At 45.4% G+C, this 25424-nt stretch overlaps 1 protein-coding gene and 1 long non-coding RNA gene across 3 annotated transcripts in view; one reads left to right on the top strand and one right to left on the bottom strand.

The window, feature by feature from the left end:
* Positions 1–25424, top strand: part of LPO (lactoperoxidase) — a 50292-nt gene that overhangs the window by 22312 nt on the left and 2556 nt on the right. The window contains exons 2-10 of the mRNA XM_055386786.2: positions 2421–2498; positions 3437–3524; positions 6912–7072; positions 8492–8609; positions 8998–9127; positions 9847–10053; positions 11622–11946; positions 14295–14455; positions 24198–24450. Coding sequence (XP_055242761.1) covers positions 2421–2498; positions 3437–3524; positions 6912–7072; positions 8492–8609; positions 8998–9127; positions 9847–10053; positions 11622–11946; positions 14295–14455; positions 24198–24450 — 1521 coding nt within the window. The remainder of the gene's footprint in view (positions 1–2420; positions 2499–3436; positions 3525–6911; positions 7073–8491; positions 8610–8997; positions 9128–9846; positions 10054–11621; positions 11947–14294; positions 14456–24197; positions 24451–25424) is intronic.
* Positions 281–9250, bottom strand: LOC109025136 (uncharacterized). 2 transcript variants are annotated; one of them, XR_008679730.2, is made up of 4 exons: positions 9186–9250; positions 8374–8442; positions 4606–4729; positions 281–3952 (listed from the first exon to the last, which is right to left on the bottom strand). It is a non-coding gene; the product is annotated as an uncharacterized lncRNA (long non-coding RNA). The 2 variants fall into 2 exon arrangements; XR_002004421.4 differs by having other exon boundaries at positions 1240–3952; positions 8326–8442; positions 9186–9238.

Raw genomic sequence — 25424 nt, 5'->3', positions numbered from 1 at the left:
TGGCTCTGATTTTTGTTCACACCCTTCCTTCACACCCACCACGAACATTGCCCAAGACATGGGAAAATAATTTATCTCTGGCCTTGAAGTCCCCCTCCTCCACTTTCCAGTGAGGAGAGCATGAAGGGGGTCCTAAAGAAGAGGAGAGGAGAATTGAGTATTTAAGTGTTGTTTCCTGTTCAAATTTCTCAACTTTCATGTCTTCTTCTATGATTTTGTCTTCCTCAGGCTGTCTCAGATGACGTCTTTTTAAAAAATGGACTAATTTTTTACTTTGTGTTTGTCATTTATTAGGAAATGCATTAGTCATTCAAAGAACAATATAATGAATGTTTGTGCCCACAGCCCTCTTTAAAAAAATCAGTGATATGGTGGTTGCCAGGAGCTAGGGGGAAGGGGAAATAGGGAGTTGGTGTTCAATGGGTATAGGGTTTCAGTTTTTACAGGATGAAAATGTTCTAGAGATCCATTGTGCAACATGTGAATATACCTAACATTACAGCACTGTATAGTTTAAATGACTAGGATGCTAAATTTTATGCCATGTGGATTTTTGTTGTTGTTGTTCTTTTCTTTTCTTTTTTTTTTTGAGCCCAGGCTGGAGTGCAGTGGTGCAATCTTGGCTCACTGCAACCTCCACCTCCCAGGTTCAAGCGATTCTCCTGCCTCAGTCTCCCGAGTAGCTGGAATTGCCAGTGTCTGCCACCACGCCTGGCTAATTCTTGTATTTCTAGTAGAGACAGGGTTTTACCACGTTGACCAGGCTGGTCTCCAACCCCTGACCTCAAGTGATCCGCCTGTCTCGGCCTCCCAAACTTCTGGGATTACAGGCATGAGCCACCACACCTGGCCATGTTTTTTTACCATAGTTTATTTTTTAAAGTCAATGATACCTTTTCCTCCAAAACCATCATCTCTGTTTGTCTGAAGGGCAGATTTCTGCTAACTCAATGAACCCTGCAATGGGTCCCCTGAAGTTGCAAAATATGGTGACAGAGGGATAGGAGGTCACAGAATCTCTTCCTCCTTGGGGCCATACAACTATAAGGACAAGAGCCCACTGAGAGGTCAAGCTGTTTGAGAACTCATCTTGGGGTGGGGGGAAGTAACAGAGAGAATCTTGGCCAGAGAGGTATTTATTCATGCCTTGTCCTTTCTCTAGAGTTAGCTGGCAAAAAGTACAACAAGATACAAATTATTAGGGGGACCACGAAAGGGCAGAGGGAAAAATTGGAGGCAGGCAGGGGTGAAAGAGGCTGAAATGACCTGATCCAGATACAGAGGTCTCCTGGTCTGGCCTATTCCAAAGGGAGGTGATTTGGAGAGGGTCTGCAAGACAAACGGGGAAGTCTGTCAGGCAAAGCTCCAGAACTACGATTTCTCTCTGGGAGCTGAGCCCTGGGGAGACATGGCTGGGGGGCAACCTGAGGCTGCTCTCCCTAGTGTGCTTCTGGATTCCACCAGTGAACGCTGTGCTGCAGGGAGGGCCCAGGCGCCCTTGTGAAAGCTGAGGAGCCTCTCAGGACCATGGTCTAAACACACAATCATTCCATCTGCACGCTGTGGCTGCCTCCCCGGGCTGGAGCCAGAATCTCCTCAGAAGATGTATGGGGTCTGCTCCACTAAGCCCAATGAAGACCCTCATCAGAAAACAAAGCTTCACAAATTTCAGTCTAAAGATTTGCATTCAGAGTTAAAGCTCATGGCAAAGGGGTTAATCCATGAGCTGGAATCTTTCCAGGCAGACTGGGGCACAGCTGTGGGCTCAGGGGAGCTCTGAGCTTTGTCGTAACTTTCTTTCAGTATTGCCATCAAGTTGGCACTTTGAGGGAAGGGGAAGCCCCTGCCAGGTTTCCGAAGGGAGGCGCTGAGTGTCTGCCCCTCAGGCATTCTCTCCTGGGGCTGGGCCAGAGGAAACTGGCTTGCAGGGAGCAATGCATCCTGCAGGGAAGGAGGGAGGGGAACTCAAAGGCAGGCTCCAGCCTTGGTAACAGCATTTCTCACACCTGTGACAAGACAGGTGCAGCATCTCCGGACCACAGGCTGTTAGGGCAGAATTGAACATTCTGGATCACTTGGTCCCACCTCCTCCCATAGCAAGCCAGGACCCCAGAGATGTTAAGTAACCTGCCCAAGGTCACAGAGCTATTGGAGCAAATGCAGAATGATAACTCAGGGCCTTAGATCCTGAAGCCTGAGTTCTTTCCCTTCCGCCATGTCTTCTCCTCTTTCCATCTCTCCCAGTACCTAGCACAGGCCTGTGTGTATGGTAGATGCTTCATTCGTTAATGTGGTTTCTCCTTTCCTGTTCTAATGTTAGGGTGTCTGGCGCTCCTTTGGCTTTCTCTGCTTTCTGTGGTTCAAACCCTCCCACTTGGTCTCTAGAGAGGCTCACAGTGTGATCCTGCATCTCGTTTCAGTGATGAGGGTCCTTCTCCATCTCCCAGCCCTCCTGGCTTCCCTCATCTTGCTTCAGGCTGCAGCATCTACCACAAGAGGTGAGTGTCTCCCTTTATGGGTTTTCTGGGGCTGCTGTCACAAAGCACACCAACTGGATGGCCTAAGACAACAGAAATGTATTCTCTCACAGTACGGGAGGATAGAAGTCCAAAATCAAGGTGTTGGCAGGGCTGTGCTCCCTCTGAAGGCTCTAGGGAAGAATGCTTCCTTTCTTCTTCCAGCTTCTGGTGGCCCTGGTATCCTTGGTGTTCCCTGGCTTGTAGTTGCAACACTCCAATCTCTGCCTCAGTCTTTGCATGGCCTTTTTCTTTGTGTGTCCTCTCCTCTTCTCATAAAACCACCATTTATTGGATTTAGGGCCGATGCTAAGGCAGTATGACCTCATTTTAATTCATAACATCTACAAAGACCCTACTTCCAAATAAGGTCACATTCTGAGGTTCCATGCAGATGTGAATTTTGGGAGGGCCATTATTTAACCCACTACACTCTCCTTGTTGAGAGAACAGATCCTGTCCTCCATGCTCCAGACCCCAATACAAGAGGGAACAGGGAATCCCACCACTACTCTCATGCCATCCCCTTCTGTACGTCAGGGTCCTGGTGATCAGTGGGTCCTCTTTGATGAACTTGAGATAGTCCACAAGACCATCTCACCAGGAACCAGAGAAATCCCCACAGTCCAGTAGCCCAAGCCACCGTGAGTGGCCACACTCCCTCTTCATCCCATCTCTGGGCATTCTAGTGAGATCTCAAAGAGCAATTTTGACATCTTGTTGAAGATCCAAGAGTATTCTTCCCATTCTGTGCTTTTTCCCCTTAAGGACTCTTATGAAACTTTCCTAATCTTGATCTCCTGCCTACCCAGATTTGAGGGGTGGGGGTAATGGCTGAGAAAGAGGGAGACAAAAGCAGAAGACATCGCAAAGGAGTGGTGTCTGACACCCTACTTCCTGCTCCCCACTCCAACCCCAAGCGCAGACTACCAGAACCTCTGCCATCTCCGATACCGTGAGTCAGGCCAAGGTCCAAGTCAACAAGGCCTTCCTGGACTCCCGAACCAGGTACGTGAGACACACACACACACACACACACACACACACACACACTTCCCTTCACAGGCTTCCTGTTCATGATAAGCACATCTAGGCCAGCCCGGATGAGCCAATGAGGTGAACAATGATAAAACTTACCCTTCCATCCTCCTAGCCCTCCAAGTACACGACAAGTAGGAGCAATAGCCCACAATTCCTAAAGTCCTCAGCCTGTACATCACCTGAAAGAGGACATCTAATCTAACCCTAGAAGGACTTTCTTCCACGTGGCCCAGTGTTTCCTTGGGCCATGCATTCCAGAGTCCCAGAAAGCCTCTCAGTAAAAGTTCTTCATTCATCCAGCTGATATTGACTGATTCAGCCAGGTCCACCAGAAGCCGAATCCGAGCCCTGCATTCAGGTGCAGGTGACGTATTAGGGGAATGCTCACGAGGAAGCTGTGATGGGGTGAAGAAGCAGAAGTGAAGGGGGAGGTTAGACAAATAAAGTGGCTTCAAGTCTATCCTCAGCCTGACCCCACAGGGAGACCTGGAGCAGAAGTTGCTCCTCAGAGCCTGTCCCATCTTGGAGCGAGGGAGCAGAGCCCTCATCTGCCCACATCAGTCAGACATGGCTGCAGGCTTGCAGGTGGCTGAGAGGTGTTGTAGCACACCTGTGGAATTCCCGGGCACCCCCAGCCAGGCCACTCCAGTGGCTCAGAAGCAGGCGCCCAACAAGGTTACTGGAGTGAGCCTGTAGCAGATGCACCCATGGCAGCAAGGGGAAGAGCCCAGGGCCCACAGGGCACCAGTAGAGTCAACTGCCCTCCGATCCCATACAGGGGCAACGTGGGCGCCTTCCCTCAGGAAACGCACACTCTAGGGAGAGGGCAGACATTGAGAAAAAAAGTAACCTTATTCTTTCCTCTCGCTGTCCCTTTACACTGGACCTGGGCCTCCACTCACTCCTCCTCAGCCCTTGAATGAACTTTCAAGCCGTCAGATAACTTTCTTGGTGACTTAGATGATAAAACATGCTCTGGACGCTTCTAGTCCCCAGACCAGGATTATCTCAGGAATTAAAGTGTCTGCATAAGAAGATAAAGCCAGACCTGCTCTATTCCTTCAGCTCAGAACTGCTTGAGGCCTCTGGCAGGAGAAGAGAGTGCAGTCTCCTTCTCCCTCTTTCTGGGGCTCCTCCTTCCCAGCTTGGGTTTCTGCTCCTTGGGGGTTAAGCTGAAGGAGGAAGGAAAAAGGGGTGGTGAGTCTACATCCCCTGAACAGTTCAGTCCTCAAGGGGCCGGAAGCTCTCTCTCTCTCTCCCCTTGGGTGCTTTCCTGGTTTCAGAGAGAGATTCTGCTGCCAACTCTGTGATCTGGAAAATTCTCTGGCCAGTGGCTCCCAGCTCTAACCCTCTCTGCCTGGGAGCATCGGGCCCACTCCTTCACCCCTCCCCACCCTGTCTTGGGGCAGGTCCCTTTTAAGCAGCCTCCAGAAGACTAGCAGCTTCGCCCTACTGTTGAGGCGGTGCAGATTCCAGATTCCGCCCCTCTCTCCGTGCTCTCAGGACACTGCTCTTCAGGCAGGTGTCAAACCCCAGCCATGACTCCAGGACACACAGTCAAGCCCTCCTCCTAAGACCTTTCTCCCTAGAATTAAACTAGCAAAGGAGGAGCCCCATGGTGTTGGGAGGGACGTGCCCAGTATTTCTGCAAATGTCTCCAAAGGAAAATTCTCTCTCGCTCCTCAAATTCAATCCCTTTATAGCCTCAAGATGGGGGACAGCATAAAAGCCACAAAACCGGTGTTCATACACCTCCTTTGCAAGTCCTGCACAGGCCAACCAGCACCCTGCTTTGAAATGTGGAGGAGCCCTTCCCTGCTGGTTAGTCCTTGGACTCAGGGGCCTCACAGAGACAGAACGAGTCACATTTAAACATTCTGTTACCCAAGTACATACACAGTGCAGTGACTCACAATTTATGATAAGGAAAATGAAGGAAATAAACAGGGCAAGGGATGCCACTCTAGGCACAGGGATCAGGGAAGCCTGTTGGAGAATGGGAAGGAGCCATCCAGGCAGAGGGCATGGGGGTGGCGTTCCAGGCACTGCAACAGCATCAGGTCTGAGGCAGGAAAGACTGTGGGTGCTCAGGAAAAGGAAGGCCAGTGGAGGCAGGAGGCAAGGAGGATCACGCATAAGGTGAGAGCAGAGAGGTGTGTCGCCCCAGGGTAAGCCATTAGAACATTTGAATCAGCAGTGGCATGGTCTGATTTTTATGCTAAAAAGATCACTCCAGCAGCCCTGTGGAGAACGAATGGGAAGAGGACAGCAGTGGAAGTAAGAGCTGTCTAGATGGGAGAGGATGATGGCTAGGACCGGGGTGGAGACTGTGGAGATGGCAAAGAGGTCCTTCCAAGACCCTGCCTGCCCCCAACAGAGCCCAGCCCCAGGGCAGAGCAGGAGGTGAGTCCCTGGTGAATCTGTGTTCAGGCAGAGGAAGCATGCAGAGCCCAGGGCCAGGCGGGAAAGGAAGGAACATCTGGAACCTTGGATGGGACCTTACAGGCTAAGCCCAGGGAGGCCCAGCGGCCTGCCTGCCTTTGTTCATGGTGTGAGGTGGGGACTCTAAAATACCTTGCAGCAGCCCCTCTGGGACCCGGCTGATGGAGACAGTGATGCTCATACACGTGAGTGTGTGCTCTGTGCAGATGCAGCTCTGGGGGCCCTACATTCATTCCTCCCCAAAATCCTAGGAAGTACTGAATCGAACTGTAGAAAACAGCTGTTTTCAGGGTCAAAAATGATGAAACAACATGGTTCAACCTAAGGTTACCATCATTATTTTCATTATACCAATAAGGAAACTGAGTACAAAGAGCTTAAGTAATTTGCCTCAAGGGCACACAACTAGAAAGTGGCAGTCAGGAGCCAATCCCAGTCAGTCTATCCCAAAGTCCATACAGAAGTCTCTGATGGGAGAAAATTGTGATTCCCAGTTCATAAATGAGGGGAAGTCACTCAGAGGTCATATAATTAAACCAATCCTGGTGGAACCCAGATCCACCCCTGTGTCTGTCCAGCTCTAAGCCCACTTTAGGCTAGCAGCGTCCAAGATAACTTTCTAGGATGATGAAATGTTCTATATCTGCACTTTCCAACACAGTCATCACTAACCACACCTGGCTATTGAGCACTTGAGGTGTGCCTAATGCTGCTGAGGAATTGAATTTTTAATTTTAATTTTAATAAGTTTCAACTTAAATAGCCACATGTGGTTAGTGGCTACTGTATTGGACAGTGCAGCAGCCTGGGTTATGAGGCCATGTTGTACACACACCCCTCCCACCCCTCCAGCGGCCCCCAGCCCACTTCCTACAGGGTCCAGGCCATGATCCCCATCTCCCTCCACTGTAGGCTGAAGACCGCCATGAGCTCTGAGACTCCCACCAGCCGACAGCTCTCAGAATACCTCAAGCATGCCAAAGGCCGGACGCGCACAGCCATCCGCAATGGACAGGTGTGGGAGGAGTCTTTAAAGAGACTGAGGCAGAAGGCATCCTTGACCAATGTCACAGGTACAGAAAACCCACCAGCCCTCTGTGGCAGGAAGGGGTCATCTCCCCACAGGAGAAAACAGAGGCCACCCAAAGCTGCACTTCCTGTTGAGAGCTATCTACTCAGAGGAACACTCCTGTCTCTCCCTTCTTAGACCCGTAGATGAGACTGGCAGAGCAAGGAAGTTCTTAGAGGACAGCTAGGGCAATGCTGTTTTTGCAGAGGAAGAAACTGAGACCTAGCAAGCTCACATTGCCGACTCCAAGTGAGGGGACATTGGTGCTCTTTGTATAACACCGTCTGTAAGGCCTCTGCCCAAAGGAAGTGCTAAAGTCAATAAACATGGGTTCCTTGTCCTAAACCACAGTGTCACCACTTCCTCTAGTAGAGGAGACATTTAAGCCACATGTATCAGGGGGATTTACTGGGATAATGTCACAGGAGCTAAGATTTCCATGGTGTTCTGGGTAAAATGGAGCTATCAGTAAATGAACTTAACTGATGGCTTGGTCATGGCCTCCTCCATCCCCTCCACTCTCACCCCCAACCAAATGTCACAGCCCACAGAGGGTCATGAGGAAAGGGTTTGGTCCTGACAGGAGGAAAAGGCTGCAGGTTCTCCCTGGGAAAACATCAAGTGAGGGGGGATACCTGGCCCAGGAGTTGGGCAAATTCCAAAGCTCCAAAAGAAGGAAACTGGGACAAGGTAAGAAGTAGGAAGCACTTTGACCTCTGAAATACAAAAGGTTCTGAGAGCTGAAATCCTGCCACCTTTCAGAGATGGCCCCCGGAAGAAGCCCCCATGAGCCAGATTCCCTCACCTCCCTGCCCTTGCAGATGCCAGGGTGGATGAGGGTATGCGTTCAGAAGTGGGCATCTCTCTCCACTCTGTGCCCACACTGAACACTCTGATGCCTAAAGCCCCCCTACTCTGTCACTCCTCCCACAACCCTTGCCCCTCACTGAAAAATTACCTGTCCCTTCCCAACCTCTATCCTAGCTATGTCCCTGCTTGGTTGGTACTTCAGATGTGAACGAAGCTTTAGAAGAAAGCAGTCTTATCACACTAACTCATACTAACATATACTTAACCTCCCGGGGTATTTCCATTCTAAAAGAAAGATCTGTCAATTCAAATGAATCTGGACCTGGTATACCAGGAATTACTAGCAATTCTGGGGACATTCCCAGTTACTCTGTGTAGCCTTGGGCAAGTCTCTTGAACATTGTGTTCTCATTTTCTTCCCTGTAAAATGGGAATAAAATGTATTACCTTAATGTGCTGTCAGATTAATTGAGAAACCACTTGAGAAACGCTTACTTAGAATGGAATGCATTCCAAAACATGCAGGTTCACCTCTGGTCTCCATTTCCTGCCTCCCACGGGTGCCTGTGAATGGAGAAAGAACTCAGTCCCTTTGGGGTCCCTTCTGTTTCAGATCCCAGCCTGGACTTGACTTCACTGTCTCTGGAGGTGGGCTGTGGTGCTCCTGCTCCCGTGGTGAGATGCGACCCGTGCAGCCCTTACCGCACCATTACGGGAGACTGCAATAACAGGTGGCGGGGCTTGGGGTGTGGGGGCCGACAATTCCAGCCACTCCGCCCCGCCCCACCAAGGCCTTTGCCCCTTGGGCACTCTAGGCAGATCTGCCACTGCCTTGCCCACCTGGGCTGGCGTTCCCACCTTCCCCACCTTCTCAAGATCGCGCGTCTCCAGCCCTCTCCCTCCAGCCCACTGTGTGTCTCTGGAAGCGGCACCTTTCCCCGGAGCGGGGGAGCCCCGCGCCTTAAGGGGGTGGGCGCAGTTCAGAGACCCCACATTTGAGAGGCCCCCTTCTCTGCGTCCCCTCCGCCTCGAGCAGAGGCTCCTTCCCCCATGGGGTCCTGGGCTTTGGAGCCCCGGAGCCGGCCTGCCGAAGCTCAGCGAGGATCGTGCTGGTTTCAGGAGGAAGCCTGCGCTGGGCGCCGCCAACAGGGCTCTGGCGCGCTGGCTGCCCGCGGAGTACGAGGACGGGCTCTCCCTGCCCTTCGGCTGGACGCCGGGGAAGACGCGCAACGGCTTCCCTCTCCCGCTGGTGAGGGCAGGCCGGGCGGGGGTGAAGGATGGGAGCCAGAGGGGACGGGATGCATTACCCAAACACGCAGTGAAAGGAGGAGGAGGGATCGGTGGGGGCAGCAGGGGTGCGCGACGGAGATCTGCACAGACCCCCACCTTCCGCTAGAGGGCAGCAGAGCTCGGAGCCTGGAGCCCGGCCACGTGGTGGTCACGTCCTGGCTGCCGCAGGCCAGATACCCTGGGGTCTCCCGGGCAGATGGCCTCCCTGCCCCATCCCGCTCGCACTTACCCCAGCCCCCGCCCCTGGAGTGCATCAGCTGTTGTTTGCCTGGAGGTCCTATTTGTTGGCCTTATCGAGCTGGCAGCCCCTACCCAGAGCCCCTCTCCTATTCCTGGACACCTGGCACCTCCGTAGCTCGCATTTCAGAGGCAGCCTGTCTTTGTTTTCCCTCTCTTAGTGGAAAGGGCACTGGCCTGGCAAATTATCAAGTCATACGGATCTGGGTTCAATCCCATCCCTGTTCCTTTGTAGCGGCAGGACCTTGGAGAACTGACTTCACCTGTCCAGGATTCAATCTCCCCCTCTACAGAATAGGCTAACGCCACCCACCTCACAAACTCCTTGTAGGGATTAAGTGTACTTGTAACATGGTAGGTAGTTAATAAGCTGTAGTTGCATCTGAATCCTCAAAGCACTTTTTCCTCTAACCTGCCCTCCCCTTCTCTCTCCATCTGTAGGCCCGGGAGGTATCTAACAAGATTGTTGGCTATCTGAATGAGGAGGGTGTTCTGGACCAAAACAGGTCCCTGCTCTTCATGCAGTGGGGTCAGATTGTGGATCACGACCTGGACTTTGCCCCTGACACCGAGCTGGGGAGTAGCGAGTACTCCAAAGCCCAGTGTGATGAGTACTGTATCCAGGGAGACAACTGCTTCCCCATCATGGTAGGGCCCTGCAGCTGGGCATCTCTGACTAGCCCCTTGCCCACCCTGATGTAGCAGACATTCCCAGCTCATCAGCTAGGATCTCTGGATAGATCTTGGATACTGATTTGGTAGTTTCCCATGCCGCACGTGTCCATTCGTTCACTCATCCGTTTATTCAGTAAATAGAACATTGACCACCCCATACCAGGCAGTGCACTAAGTGCTGAGGATTCCAAAGTGAGCAGGACACTGCTCCTGCTCTCAAGAACAAAGGGCCAGTGTGGGAATTGGACAAGTAAACTACTGATAGCAGAATGGGAACACTGGAGAAGGTTGTCTACATTCCCGACCCAGCAGCATTGGTAACACCTGGGAGCTTATTAGAAATGTAAAATCTCAGTTGGGCGAGGCGGCTCATGCCTATAATCCCAGCACTTGGGTAGGCTGAGGTGGACAGATCACCTGAGGTCAAGAGTTTGAGACCAGCCTGGCCAACATGGTGAAACCCCGTCTCTACTAAAAATACAAAAATTAGCCTGGCGAGGTGGCACATGCATGTGGTCCCAGCTACTCAGGAGGTTGAGGCAGGAGAACCGCTTGAACCTGGGAGGCGGAGGTTGCAGTGAGCCGAGATCACGCCACTGCACTCCAGCCTGGGCAACAGAGCAAGACTCCAACTCAAAAAAGAAAAAAGAAAAAGAAAAAAAAAGAAATGCAAAATCTCAAGTCTCACCCAAGATGTTAGGAAATAGATTCTACATTTTTACCAAGATCACCAGAGATTCATTTTATACATGATAAAGTTTATACTGCTGTACATCATTGTGGAGGATGACTTCAACTCCACTCAGAAGGACTTGAAACCTGGATGAATCCGAGTGAGCAGCAGGGATTTGTAGGGATTTCCATCCGAAAGGGAGAGGAGCTTGCAGCAATGCATCTTTTCTTATTATTCATGGGTATTACAGTTGGAGAGTCATTTCTTCACTCAAAGAATAAATCGAGGCTATGTGCTGTGGTATAAAGAGCATAAACTGTGGAATGAAGCCAATGATCTGAATCCTACATCTTTCCCTTCCAGTGTATAAGTTCTTAGGCAACTTACTTAACTTTTCTGAGCCCCAGTTTTCTCATCCATAAAATGGAACTGAATTGTCCACCTTACAGGGTTTTTTTGAGGACTGAGATGAGTTAAAGTATGCATAATTCCTGGCACATGGTAAGTCCAAAATAAATACATGGCAGCTGTTGTTAGTAGTAATTATTAACAAACCTGTTCCCACCTCGTGTCCTGCTTTCCTGTCCAGGGAGCTCAATACTCCCTCCTCACCAGAAATTTGGAGCCCTCACTGTGAGGACTGAATGATTACCCTGAGTTCTTTCACACAACAGGATGTAATGAACTTCAGGATATTATGAGCCCAGGGTGTGTAATGTCAGCAAGAAGTGTCTGGGGTCAGTGTCTGGTACCAGGGTCCTAGGAGGGTGCCATCAGCATCTTTGCATCCAGACTTGCCCTGGGGAGAGGTTGCCAGGACCCAGCTGTTCCACCCCTGCCCAGTCACTTATGCCCACTCTCTCTGCAGTTCCCACCCAATGACCCCAAGGCGGGGACTCAAGGGAAATGCATGCCTTTCTTCCGAGCTGGGTTCGTCTGCCCCACCCCACCCTACAAGTCCCTGGCCCGAGAGCAGATCAACGCTCTGACCTCCTTCCTGGACGCAAGCTTTGTGTACAGCTCCGAGCCAAGCCTGGCCAGCCGCCTCCGCAACCTCAGCAGCCCCCTGGGCCTCATGGCTGTCAACCAGGAGGTCTCAGACCATGGACTACCCTACCTGCCCTATGACAGCAAGAAGCCAAGCCCCTGTGAGTTCATCAACACCACTGCCCGTGTGCCCTGCTTCCTGGCAGGTGAGTCTAGCCTGGGAACAGAAGGGCCCAAAGACAAGGGGATTATCCAGGGAAGCTTTACCACTGCCCCCTTCTTGTCATCTTTCTGGAAAAATGCACACTGAGCCATTGCTGTCCATAGCAGTGGTCCAGGACTAGCAGAAGGGCCCAGATGAATAAAGAATTCAAGAACATATGTTCACTGTAAAACAAAATCAGGAAGTCCAGAAAAGTAACAAAGAAAATAAAAAGAAAGTGCCAGGCTTGGTGGCTCACGCCTGTAATCCCAGCACTTTGGGAGGCTGAGGCAGGCAGATCATGAGGTCAGGAGATCGAGACCATCCTGGCTAACATGGTGAAACCCCATCTCTTCTAAAAACACAAAAAATTAGCCGGGCGTGGTGGCACACCCCTGTAGTCCCAGCTACTCTGGAGGCTGAGGTAGAAGAATCACCTGAACCCAGGAGGCGGAGGTTGCAGTGAGCCGAGATCACGCCACTGCACTCCAGCCTGGGCAACAGAGCAAGACTCCATCTCAAAAAAAAAAAAAGAAAGAAAGAAAGAAAGAAAGAAAGAAAGAAAGAAAGAAAGAAAAGAAAAGAAAAAGAAAATTCACACAATCCCACTACCCACCAATAATCATCGTTAACATTTTCATGCTTATTTTCCAGTATTTTTTCTATCACAGATACAGTTCTACATTGTTTTACATAATCGGGTCTTACTATAAATAATGCTCCAAAACCTGATGTCTTCACTTAATCTACTCCATGCCATTAACTGTTCTTCTATGACGTGATTTTTAATGGCTGCCTGGTATTTCATGACACATATTACCATCATTTATTTTCTCAATCCTACTTGGGGGAATTTAGTTATTTCAAGTTTTCCTGTGTTTTGTTGCTGTTGTTTAGGTAATGAACATCTTCATTGATAAATCTTTGTTCTCATTTTTAATACATTTATTAAGATAATTTCCCAGAAGAGGAAGTTCTAGATGAAGAGGAATGTGTATTGTTAAAGCTTTTTATAACCTGAGGACAAAATCCCCATTCCATTCAGCCTGTGCACGACCAAAGCCCTGCTAATTCTGTTCATTCCAGGTGCCCTCCTGGTCCTGTCTGTCTCCGGCTTCTAGAGGCCATCTCACCCTCAAACATCCTCTCTCTTTGGACAAACCCCCTGGCCACCCTGACATTGCAGAAGGCCAGCTCTTAGGCCAAGATACCTTTATAGATCTTTTGGATTTTGTGTTCACATATATCCCACATCAATCCAGACACAAAACCGAGTTCTTTCTTGTTTTTCATAAAAATATGCACTCACACCAAGAATTTACAATTTTAAATAGATTTCCTGGCCTGGTGCAGTGGCTCACGCCTGTAATCCCAACACTTTGGGAGGCTTAGGTGGGAGGATTGCTTGAGGCCACAAGTTCAAGACCAGCCTGGGCAACATAGCAAGACCCCTCTCTCTACAAAAAATTTAAAAACTAGCAACACATGGTGGCACATGCCTGTAGTCTCAGCTACTCTGGAGGCTGAAGCAGGAGGATCACTTGAGCCCATGAGGTTGAGGTTGCAGTTAACCAAGATAATGCCATTGCACTCCAGCCTGGGCAACAGAGCAAGACTGTCCAGATAGATAGATAGATGATAGATAGATAGATAGATAGATAGATAGATAGATAGATAGATAGATGATAGATAGATAGATAGATAGATAGATAGATAGATAGATAGATGATAGATAGATAGACTCCCCTAAAGATTAGAGGGCACAGGGAGAAGTCCTTTATCCCCTATGAGACACCTGGTCTTTGGCCATTTAACTGCTCCCCCATTGTTACTCCTCTCTCCCTCCCACTACAGACCCCCATCTCCAGATTATTCTCCCTTTATTACCCAGAGGAACTCAGCCCTACCCAAGCTCCTCACCTCAAACCCGCGTTCCTAAAACCTTCAAATTTGCTCTGTGAAGTAAAAAGCTCCTCATTCATTCGAAGCCCCCCTTCCTAGAAGGCGGTTGGGTTATAATTAGCAAAATGTTACTGTGTAGTTTGTCACCACTAGCCTTTGTCACAGTGCTGTGATAGGCTTTATTCTCATTTTCATAGATAAGGAGACCGAGGCTCAGAAGTGTTAAGTAACTTGCCCAAGGTCACACAGCTAAAAAGTGTGTATATAGAACTGAGAGTCAAACCTATGATTCAGTACCCCCTCCCCATCCCTATTCACCTGATGGGAAGTAGGGCTTGTTGACGGGGGGTTGGGGGGGCGGTCCTGTGGGGCACCATCATTTCTTTGTGCAGGTTACTGGGTCCTGGGGCTGTTAGGGAGAATCTACCTTCCTGCCTTCTGGGCTTTCAGGAGATTCTCGAGCCTCAGAGCATATTCTGCTGGCCACATCCCACACCCTCTTTCTCCGCGAGCATAACCGGCTGGCCAGAGAACTAAAGAGACTCAACCCTCAGTGGGATGGAGAGAAGCTCTACCAGGAAGCCCGGAAAATCCTGGGAGCCTTCGTGCAGGTAGGGAGTCCCAGGAGCACTGTCACCTGGTCCCACCTGGCTCCCACTCCTGGCTCTGCCCTCTGCTGGCTGCTGTGCCTCAGGCTCTCTCTTCTGTTCCCACACCTCCGTTTCCCCCGGCCCCTCTGCTGCTTCTCTCTTGTTGTCTCATTCTTTGAAATCCCCTTCCTTTCATTTCTTCAGCTTCTCTGTCTCAAAATGAATCTCTGGATTTGGAGTGTTGGAAAGTCACTTGTGCGTTGGTCCCTTCAGTGTGCCTGCCTGGATGCCATTACTGGGACTGTAGGCTCCTTCACTCCCGGGACTGCTACATCGCAGTGATTTGGGTTACTTTGATTTGATTCTCTTCCTTTTTAATTCTCTACATCTACGCCCATCTCATGGGCATACTCAGCGGATACTGTTGATTGGCTGATCAACTAACTAGAAGAGATTTACAAAGGTTGATGTGTTGATATTAACCATGCACATATTTTTTAAACATTTTATTTTGAAATAATTATAGATTCTAATATATTGCAATAGGAGGGGGGTTTCAAAGGATGAGACAACAGGAGAGAAGCAGCAGAGAGGGCAGGGGAAGCAGAGGTTTGGGAACAGAGAAGGTAGCTGGAGGCGCAGCAGCGAGCAGAAGGCAGGGCCAGGAGTGGGAGCCGGGGGGCCCCGGTGGCAGGGCTCTTGGGCCTCCCTCCCTGCAGATTATTAGATTCTAAGAATTGTACAGGAAATTTTAAAAAATGTACAAGGAGGTCCCATGCACCCCTCACCCAGTCTCCTCCTTATATTAGCTAATGTCTTACATAGCCAGGATACACTGGCAAAACCAGGAAGTTAACATTGATATAAACCATAGAGCTTACTCAGATGTCACCAGTTATAAATGCAATCAACTGTGTGTGTGTATGTGTCTGCATAGCTCTATGCAGTTTTATCACATATGTAGCTTCAAGTACTACCAAAATAAAGACTCTTAACCGTACTGTCCCCTAAAACTCCCTCATGCTATCTCTTCATAGCCATATCCACCCTCACCCCTATATCCCTAACCCCTGACAAACCCTGATCTGTTCTCCATCTCTATGTTATTTCACAGATGTTATATACATGGAATTATGCAACACGTATCCATCTGAGATGGGCTTTTTTCATTAAGCATAATATCTTTGAGGCTCATCCATGCTGTTGTGTATATAAATAGTTCATTCCTTTTTGTTGCTGAGTAGTATTCCATGGTATGAATGAACTACAATTTGTTTAACCATTCAAATTTTGAAGGGCATTTGGATAGTTTCCACTTTTAGATTATTATGAATAAAGCTACTACAATCATTCAAACATAAGTTTCTGCATGAAAAGAAATGTTTCTTTGAGATACATGCCTAAGAGTGCAATTGCTAGGTCACATGGTAAGTCCATTTTTAGTTTTTTTTTTAATTTTTTTAAATTTTTTAATTTTGTGGGTAGATAGTAGGCGCCTATATGTATGGGGTACATTAGATGGCTTGATAAGGGCATACAATGTGAAATAAGCACATTGTGAAGAATGGGGTATCCTGCTGGGCACGGTGGCTCACGCCTGTAATCCCAGCACTTTGGGAGGCTAAGGTGAGCAGATCATAAGGTCAAGAAATCAAGACCATCCCGGCCAACATGGTGAAACCTTGTCTCTACTAAAAATACAAAAATTAGCTGGGTGTGGTGGCATGCGCCTGTAGTCCCAGCTACTCGGGAGGATGAGGCAGGAGAATTGCTTGAACCCAGGAGGTGGAGGTAGGAGGTGGAGGTTGCAGTGAGCCAGGATCACACCACTGCACTCCAGCCTGGGCGACAGAGTGAGACTCCCTTTCAAAAAAAAAAAAAAAAAAAAAAAAGAATAAGGTATCCAACCTGTCAAGCATTTATACATTGAGTTGCAAACAATCCAGTTACACTCTTAAGTTATTTTAAAATGCACAATTAAGTTAAGTTATTATTAACTATAGTCACCCTGTTGTGCTATCAAATAGTAGGTCTTACTCTTTTTTTTTTTTTTTTGAGATAGAGTCTTGCTCTGTTGCCCAGGCTTCCTCAGCCTCCTGCATAGCTGGGGTTTCAGGCACCTGCCACCACGTCCAGCTGATTTTTGTATTTTTAGTAGAGTTAGGGTTTCACCGTGTTGGCCAGGCTGGTCTCAAACTCCTGACCTTAAGCGATCCACCCACCTTGGCCTCCCAAAATGCTGAGATTACAGACATGAGCCACCGCGCCTGGCCATCATTCTATTTTTTGGTACCCACCAACCATCTCCACCTCCGCCCCCACAGCCCCTCATTACCCTTCCAAGGATCTGGTAACCATCTTTCTACTTTCTATGTCCGTGAGTTCAATTGTTTTGATATTTAAATCCCACAAATAAGTGAGAACATGCCATGTTTGTCTTTCTGTGCCTGGCATATTTCACGTAACATAATGATTTCCACTTCCATCCATGTTGTTACAATTGACTAGATTTCATTCTTTTTTATGGCTGAATAGTACACCATTGTGTATATGGATCACATTTTCTTTATCCATTCATCTGTTGATGGACACAAGTTGCTTTCAAATCTTAGCTATTGTAAACAGTGCTGTAACAAATGTAAGAGTGCGGATATCTCTTTGATATGCTGATTTTATTTCTTTTGGGTATACACCCAGTAGTGAGATTGCTGGATCATATGGCAGCTCAATTTTTAGTTTTCTGAGGAATCTCCAAACTGTTCTCCATAGTGGTTGTACTAATTTACATTCCTGCCAACAGTGCCAAATGTGTTCTCCACATTCTTGCCAGCATTTGTTATTGCCTGTCTTTTTTATATAAGTTATTTAAACTGGGGTGACATAATATCTCATTGTAGTTTTGATTTGCATTTCTCTGATGATCAATGATGTTGAGCACCTTTTCACATGCCTGTTTGCCATTTGTACGTCTTCTTTTGAGAAATGTCTATTCAAATCTTTTGCCTATCTTTTGTTGGATTATTAGATTTTTTTCCTATAGAGTTGTTTGAGCTTCATATATATTCTGGTTGTTAATCCCTTGTCAGAAGGGTAGTTTGCAAATATTAACATTTTCTCCCATTCCGTGGGTTATCTCTTCACTTTGTTGATTGTATCCTTTGTTGTGCAGAAGCTTTTTAATTTGATGTGATCCCATTTGTCCATTTTTGCTTTGGTGGCCTATGCTTGAGGGATAGTGCTCAAGACATTTTTGCCCAGACCAATGTCCTGGAGATTTTCCCCAATGTTTTCTTGCAGTAGTTTCACAGTTTGAGGTCTTAGATTTGTCTTTAATCCATTTTGATTTGATTTTTATATATGGGTAAAAGATAGGGGTCTAGTTTTATTCTCCGGCATATGGATATCCAGTTTTCCCAGCACCATTTATTGAAGAGACTGTCTTTTCCCCAGTATATGTTCTTGGCATCTTTGTTGAAAACGAGTTAACTGTAGATGTGTGGATTTGTTTCTGGGTTCTCTATTCTGTTACATTGGTCTTTGTGTCTGTTTCTATGCCAGTACCATGCTGTTTGGTTGCTATAGCTCTGTAGTATAACTTGAAGTCAGGTAATGTGATTCCTCTGGTTTTGTTCTTTTTGCTTAGGATAACTTTGGCTACTCTGAGTCTTCTACTTTTAGTTTTAAAAGGAACTGCCAAACTATTTTTTAGAATGGCTGTACCATTTACATTCCTATCAGCAATGTATGCATGATCCAATTTCTTAGCATCCTGACGGTGTCACCACCATTTTTTGTTTTATCCTTTCTGATAGGTGTGTAGTAATAGCTCATTGTTTTAATTTGCATTTCTCTAATGGCTGGTAATGTTGAACATCTTTTCCTGTGCTCATTTGCCACTTGTGCATCCTCTTCAACAAAATACTTGTTTATATATTTTGCCTATTTTCAAATTGGACTATTTGACTTGTAATGTTGAGTTTTGAGAGTTCTTTACGTATTCTAGACACAAGTCCTTTGTCAGATATGTGATTTGCAGTGATTTTCTCCCAGTCTATAATTTGGTGGGGTTTTTTTTTCATCCTCTTACGAAGGTCTTTTGTAGAGCAAAAGCTTTTAATTTTAATGAAGTTCTTTTAATCAAATTTTCCTTTCCTGGATTGTGCATGTGATGTCAAGTCTCAGAACTTTTTTCCTAGTCCTAGGTCCCAAAGACTTTCTCCTGCTTTTTCCTTCTAGAAGTTTTATAGTTTTATGTTTTACATTTAAGTCTATGATCCATTTTGGGTAAATTTTTGCATAAAGTGTGAGGTTTAGGTCAAGATGCTTTTTTAAATTTTTTCTGGCTATGGATGTCAAATTGCTCCAGCACCACTTATTGAAAGCCTATTGTTTCTCCATTGAATTGCTTTTGTTTCTTTGGTAAAAAATATTTGGGCATATTTACATGGATCTATTTCTGGGTTGTCTATTCTCTTCCATTGGTTTGTATGTATGTCTATTCCTCTCATACCACAGTGCTCAATTACTATAGCTATACAGTAAGCCTTAAAACACTTTATTCTTCTTTTTCAAAATTGTTTTGGATATTCTAGGATCTTTCCCTTTCCATACATATTATTAAATAAGTTTGTGTATGTCTATCAAAAAACCTTATGGAAATTTTGATAGAAATTGCATTAAAATTATATATACATTTAGGGAGAGTTGACATCTTTACAATGTTGAGTTTTCCAATCCATAAACTAAGTATGTCTCCCCAATCTTTAGATTTTTTATTTCTTTAATCAACATTTTGTAGTTTTATCATGCAGATTCTGTACATGTTTTGTTAGATTTATACCTCAGTATTTAATTTTCATTTTGTTTTGTTTTGAGACGGAGTCTTGCTCTGTCACCAGGCTGGAGTGCAGTGGCACGATCTCGGCTCACTGCAACCTCCCGGGTTCAAGTGATTCTCCTGCCTCAGTCTCCTGAGTAGCTGGGATTACAGGCACCCGCCACCATGCCCAGCTAGTTTCTGTATTTTAGTAGAGACAGAGTTTCACCATGTTGGCCACAATGGTCTCAATCTCTTGACCTCGTGATCCGCCCACCTCAGCCTCCTGAAGTGCTGGGATTACAGGCGTGAGCCACCACGCTCAGCCCAGTATTTCATTTTCTTTGGAGGAATTATAAATGGTATTACAGCTTTATTGCAGTTTCTACTTATTTTATCAGTGTATGAAAATATAATTGATTTTTTTATGTGTTGATTTTGTATCCTGTGACCTTGCTAAATTCAATTAGTTCTAGGCATTCTGCTGTAGATTACTTGGATTTTCTAAACAGGTAATCGTGTAATATGCCAATAAAGACAGTTGTGTTTCTTCTTTTCTAATCTATATGATTTTTCTTTCTTTTTCTTGCCTTATTATGTGGCAATTCCTGGAACTTCCTAGTGGCTCAAACTTCCAATACTATATTAAATGCGCATGGTAAGAAAGCAGGCATCCTTGTCTTCCCAATCGAGAAAGTATTCAATCTTTCACCATTAAGTATAATATTAGTTATAAATGTTTTGTAGTTGCCCTTTATGAGGTTGAGGAAGTTCTGCTTCATTCCTAGTGTAATGAGAGTTTTTATCATGAACAGGTGTAGAACTTTGTCAAATGGTTTTTCTGCATCAATTGATAGGATCATATGATTTTTATCCTTTAGACTATTCTGCTTGCTTTGGATTTATTTTGCTCTTATTTTTCAAGTTTCTTGAAGTAGAAACTTAGATGACTGATTTGCAATCTTTTCTATTTTCTAATGTATTTAGTGCTATAAATTTCCCTCTTAGCACTGAGTTGACTGCCTCCCACAAATTTTGATATATTGTGTTTTTATTTTCATTCAGTAGGTATTTTTTAAGTTTCCTTTCGGACTTCATCTTTAACCTACGTATAATTTAGAAGAGTGTTATTTAATTTCCAAGCGTTTGTAGATTTTCCTGTTGCCTTCCTGATTTCTAGTTTGATTCCATCATGATCAGAAACTATACTCTGTATGATTTCAATTTTAAATTTGTTAAGATTTGTTTTATAACCCTGCTGTGGACTATCTTGTTGAATATTCTGTGAGTTCCTAAAAAGAATGTGTATTCTGCTGTTGTTGAATGCAACGTTCTGTAAATGTCAGTTGGATCTGTTGGTTGATGGTCCTATTCAGTTCTGTACTCCAGCTAATTTTCTGTCTAGTAATTCTCCCACTTACTGAGAGTCAGGTGTTGAAATCGCTAGCTATAAATCAGAATTTGCCTATTTCTTCTTCCAGTCCTGTCAGGTTTTGCTTCATGTATTTTAAAGCTGTAAAGTTCTGTTGTTTGATCCATATCATTTAGGATTGCTTCATCTTCTTGATGGATAGATCCTTTTATCATTATGTAATTTCCACTTTTGTCCTCTGAAGTCAACTTTATCTGATATTAGTATAGTCACTCCTGCTTTTAAAAATTTATGTCTGCATGATCTTTCTTATTCCATCAATTTCAACCTACCTATGTCATTATGTTTGAAGCGAGTTTCTTTTAGACAGCATATAGTTGGGTCACTTAAAAAAAAAAAGGAAAAGAAATATACTCTGCCAATCTCTGACCTTTAGTAATTATTACTTTTAAATTATCTTTAAAATAATTATTAACATGTTAGGGATTAAATCTCCCATATCTCTCATTTTATTATTTGTTTTCTGTTTGTTCCTTCTGTTTCTTCTTCCTCTAATATTGTTTTTTTTTTTTTGCCTTCCTGTGGGTTAATTGAACATTTTTTAGGGGTCCATTTGATCACATATTGCTTTGTATAATTTTCTTAGTGGTTGTTCTCAGGATAGATAGGTAGATAGATATAGAAATAAAGATAGAGATAGAGATAGAGATATGGATTTACGACGTATCACAACCTATTGGTGTCAGTGCTTTATCATTTCAAGTGACATGTAGAAAACTCATTTCCATTTGGTCCCTTCACCTTCCCCACTTTTGAAATATAATTGTCTGAAGCATTTCTTCTATATACGTTTTATAGCACATCAGATGGTGCTTCAACCATAAAATATAATGAAAAAATTCATGAGGCGGAAAAGAATTGATGTTTACTTCTATTTTTACCCATTACATTGTTCTTCTTTCCTTTCTGAAGGTCCTGTCCTTCTTCTGTTACCATTCTTCATGTTTAGAGAGTTTCCTTTAGCCATTGTTTAAGGATAGGTCTGTGTGCAGCAAATTCTCTGAGTCTTCCTTTGTGTGAGAATGTCTTTATTTCCCCTTTATTCCTGAAGAATCGTTTCACCAGCTATTGGATTCAGGGTTGGCAGTTCTTGTCTTTCGGCACATGAAAAATGTGGCGACACTTCCCCTGGCTTCTGTGGTTTCAGATGAGAGCTTCACCGATATTTTGTTTGTTTGTTTGTTTCTTTGTTTCTTTGAGACAGAGTCTTGCTCTGTTGCCCAGGCTGGAGTGCAGTGGCAACATCTCGACTCACGGCAACCTCCGCCTCCCGGGCTCAAGCGATTCTCTTGCCTCAGCCTCCCGAGTAGTTGGGATTACCGATGCTCACCACCACACCTGGATAATTCTTTTTGTATTTTTAGTAGAGACAGGATTTCGCCATGTTGGCCAGGCTAGTCTCAAACTCCTGACCTCAGGTGGTCCACCCGCCTCAGCCTCCCAAAGTGCTGGGATTGCAGGCGTGAGCCACCACACCCAGCCCTTTACCATTACTTGAATTGGTGTTTCTTTATAGGTAATGTGTCATTTCTCTTTGACTATTTTAATACTTTATGTTTAGTTTTCAGAAATTTAATTATGATATGCCTTGGAGTGAATTTCGCTGTTTATCCTGTTTGAGATTCATTCATCTTCTTGAATCTGTAAATGTGTGCCTCTCACCAATTTTGAGAAATTTTCAGGCATTATTTATTCAAATCCTTTTTCAGTTTCACCCCCTTTCTCCTCTGTTTCTGGGACTCCATTGATATGAATGCCAGATCTTTTGTTATGGTCTCACAGAACCCAGAGGCTCTGGTTTGTTTGAGCAATTTTTAAAGTCTATTTTCTTCCTGTTGTTCAGATTGAGTAAATTCTATTGATCTGTCTCCAATTCTATCCTCTGTCACTTCCACTCTGTTATTGAGTCTATTCAAGCTTTTTTAAAATTTCAGCTAGTGTATTTTCAGTTCTGTAATTTTGATTTGTTTCTTTTTTATAATTTCTACTTCTTTGCTATGATATTGTATTTGTTTCAGGAGAATCTGTAATTGATTATTGAAGCATTTTTATAATGGCTGCTTTTAAAATTTTTATCAGATAATTATAGCATCTGATTCATGTCATCCTTGGCATCAGTTGATTGTCTGTTTACTCAAAACGTGGCATTTCTGGCTCTTGGTATTATGAGTGATTTTCAGTTGTATCTTAGACATTTTGGTTGCTATATTAGGAGACCCTTGATCCTATTTAAATTTTCTATTTTAGGCCGGGCACAGTGGCTCACGCCTGTAATTCCAGCAATTTGGGAGGCCGAGGCGGGTGGATCACCTGAGGTCGGGAGTTCAAGACGAGCTTGGCTAACATGGTGAAACGCCGTCTCTACTAAAAATAGAAAAACTAGCCGGGCTTTGTGGCATGCACCTGTGGTCTCAGCTACTTGGGGGTGCTGAGGCAAGAGGATCACTTAAATCAGGGAGGTCAAGGCTACAGTGAGCCGAGATGGCATCACTGCATTCCAGCCTGGGTGACAAAGTGAGACCCTGTCAAAAAAAAAAAAAAAGCACTTCATTTTAGCACATAGTTACCTTGTTTAGGTTTAGCATGTAGGTTCTGGACTACTTTTGTGGGCTTTAGGTCCACCAAGGCTTAGTTTCCTGAGCCTTGCAATGCTATTCTGGTCTACTTCACTCTTCTGGTGTTTGGGGGCTTCCCACTCAATCCCTGCTGGTGCTGTCTGCAAGGCAGGAAAGTACTTCCCTGGCTGCCTGCTGTTGCTGAGCAACCTTCTAGGGGAACAGGAACCACTGCACCTGAGCTTCTTATGGCACTGGGTTAAGAGCAAAGAGACACAGAGCTTCACTGTGAAAGCTAGATAGAAATGTGGAAAATGTGAAGCAAAAAAGCAGAATGCACAGGTATGCATTCTGTAGGATTATAACTATGTAAAAGTCAGTAACATATAGACAAAGACTCCAAGAATAAAAATTAATATAATTATTAGGTTATGTGGAGGCATTTTTCTTTTCTGAAAATTTTTCATTTGTGTTAGTTCATTGTGTTTTTATGTAAAAGAAAACCAGAAACCAGTCTTTCCATTCTTCTGTATTTCTTTCAGAACTGGAGATTGGATGAACTTTCCTCAGTTGCCCCTGAATCATTCCTGTGGTTTATCATTCCTCTTGCCCTGACATTGTTACATTAAAGTGACACACAAAGACTGTCACTTTAGCATCAAGGTCATAAACTTAGCACAAAGATGACAAAGATAGTACGTTTCATTTGCCACATTCAAATGACTGATTAGTAGAGCCTATGTTGAGACAAATCATAAGAGATCAGCAGAAAAAAATGTCATGATTGATTAGCAATGTCTGCTGTGCTCATAGGAATGGGAACTGGGCACATATGCTATCCATTTGCCATCCTTGGTTTTCAACAGCTCATCACTCTTGGCTGCAGCTCTTTCACAGCCTCCCTCTGCAGAGGTTTAAACCTTCTTACACCCTTTCCTCTTGATTTTATTCTCCCTCCAGATTATCACCTTTAGGGACTACCTACCCATTTTGCTTGGTGACCACATGCAGAAGTGGATACCCCCATATCAAGGATACAGTGAATCTGTGGATCCCAGAATTTCCAATGTCTTCACCTTTGCCTTCCGCTTTGGCCACTTGGAGGTCCCCTCTAGTATGTTCCGCCTGGATGAGAATTATCAGCCATGGGGGCCAGAACCAGAACTCCCCCTCCACACCCTCTTCTTCAACACTTGGAGGATGGTCAAAGATGGTATGCCCTTTCAGGGAAGTGCTGTCACCTGGGTCTCCCACTCCGCAGCCTATTGTAGGGAAACTTGGGTTGGAAGTCAGATTCCAAGCACTTTTACGTGACCTTGGGCAAATGAATTCACCTCACTGAGCCTCAGTTTCCTCATTTATAAAATGGGGACAATAATAGTACCCATCTCACGAGGCTATCCAAAACATTAAGTGAGATATACATGTGGAGCACCCTACAACGGTTCCTGACACACAGGAGGTGATCAATAAATATAAGTTATTCTTTCTTTCCTCTTGGCTTCTAAGATGACTGGGATTTCCCTACCTCCTTTCCCTGCCCTAGGCTTCTCTGACTCCTACAGGGTTTGGTAAATAAATTGCTCTTTTCTGATCTCTTCTAGAGTTTTTCACTTCATAGAGGTGCCAGAGGTTGGACCCAACTTTCCTTTATCCCTAGGCTATGTTGTGTTGAAATTAACTTTACTTAAAGCCTAGCAAGTCAAGGACATTTCCTTGAGATTTATGCAACCTCTTCCCATTATGCAACGTTCCTCAGCAGAACATATGGAAGAAAAAGCTGACTCCATGAACTAGAGCTTTAAAAATACCTTTTTTTTTTTTTTTTTTTTGAGACAGGGTCTTACTCTGTCACCCAGGCTGGAGTGCAATGGCGCAATCTCAGCTCACTGCGGCCTTGACCTCCTGGGCTCACATGATCCTCCTACCTCAGCCTCCCTTGTAGCTGGGACTACAAGGCACACACCCCCATACCTGGCTAATTTTTTTTGCCTTTTTTTCAGAGGCGGGGTTTTGCCATGTTGTCCAGGCTGGTCCCAAACTCCTGGGCTCAAGCAGTCTTCCCACCTTGGCCTCCCAAAGTGTTAGGATTACAGGCATGAGCCACCATGCATGGCCAAAAAATATCTCAATGTTTATATTCATGCCATCATCCCATGACTGCCCCTTTCTGCCCACCCCCAGAGC

This window comes from Gorilla gorilla, chromosome 4, assembly GCF_029281585.2.
Source record: "Gorilla gorilla gorilla isolate KB3781 chromosome 4, NHGRI_mGorGor1-v2.1_pri, whole genome shotgun sequence".
Classification (NCBI taxonomy): Eukaryota; Metazoa; Chordata; class Mammalia; order Primates; family Hominidae; genus Gorilla; species Gorilla gorilla.
The sequence above is the reverse complement of the archived record's forward strand: the minus strand, read 5'-3'. Positions and strand labels throughout refer to the sequence as shown.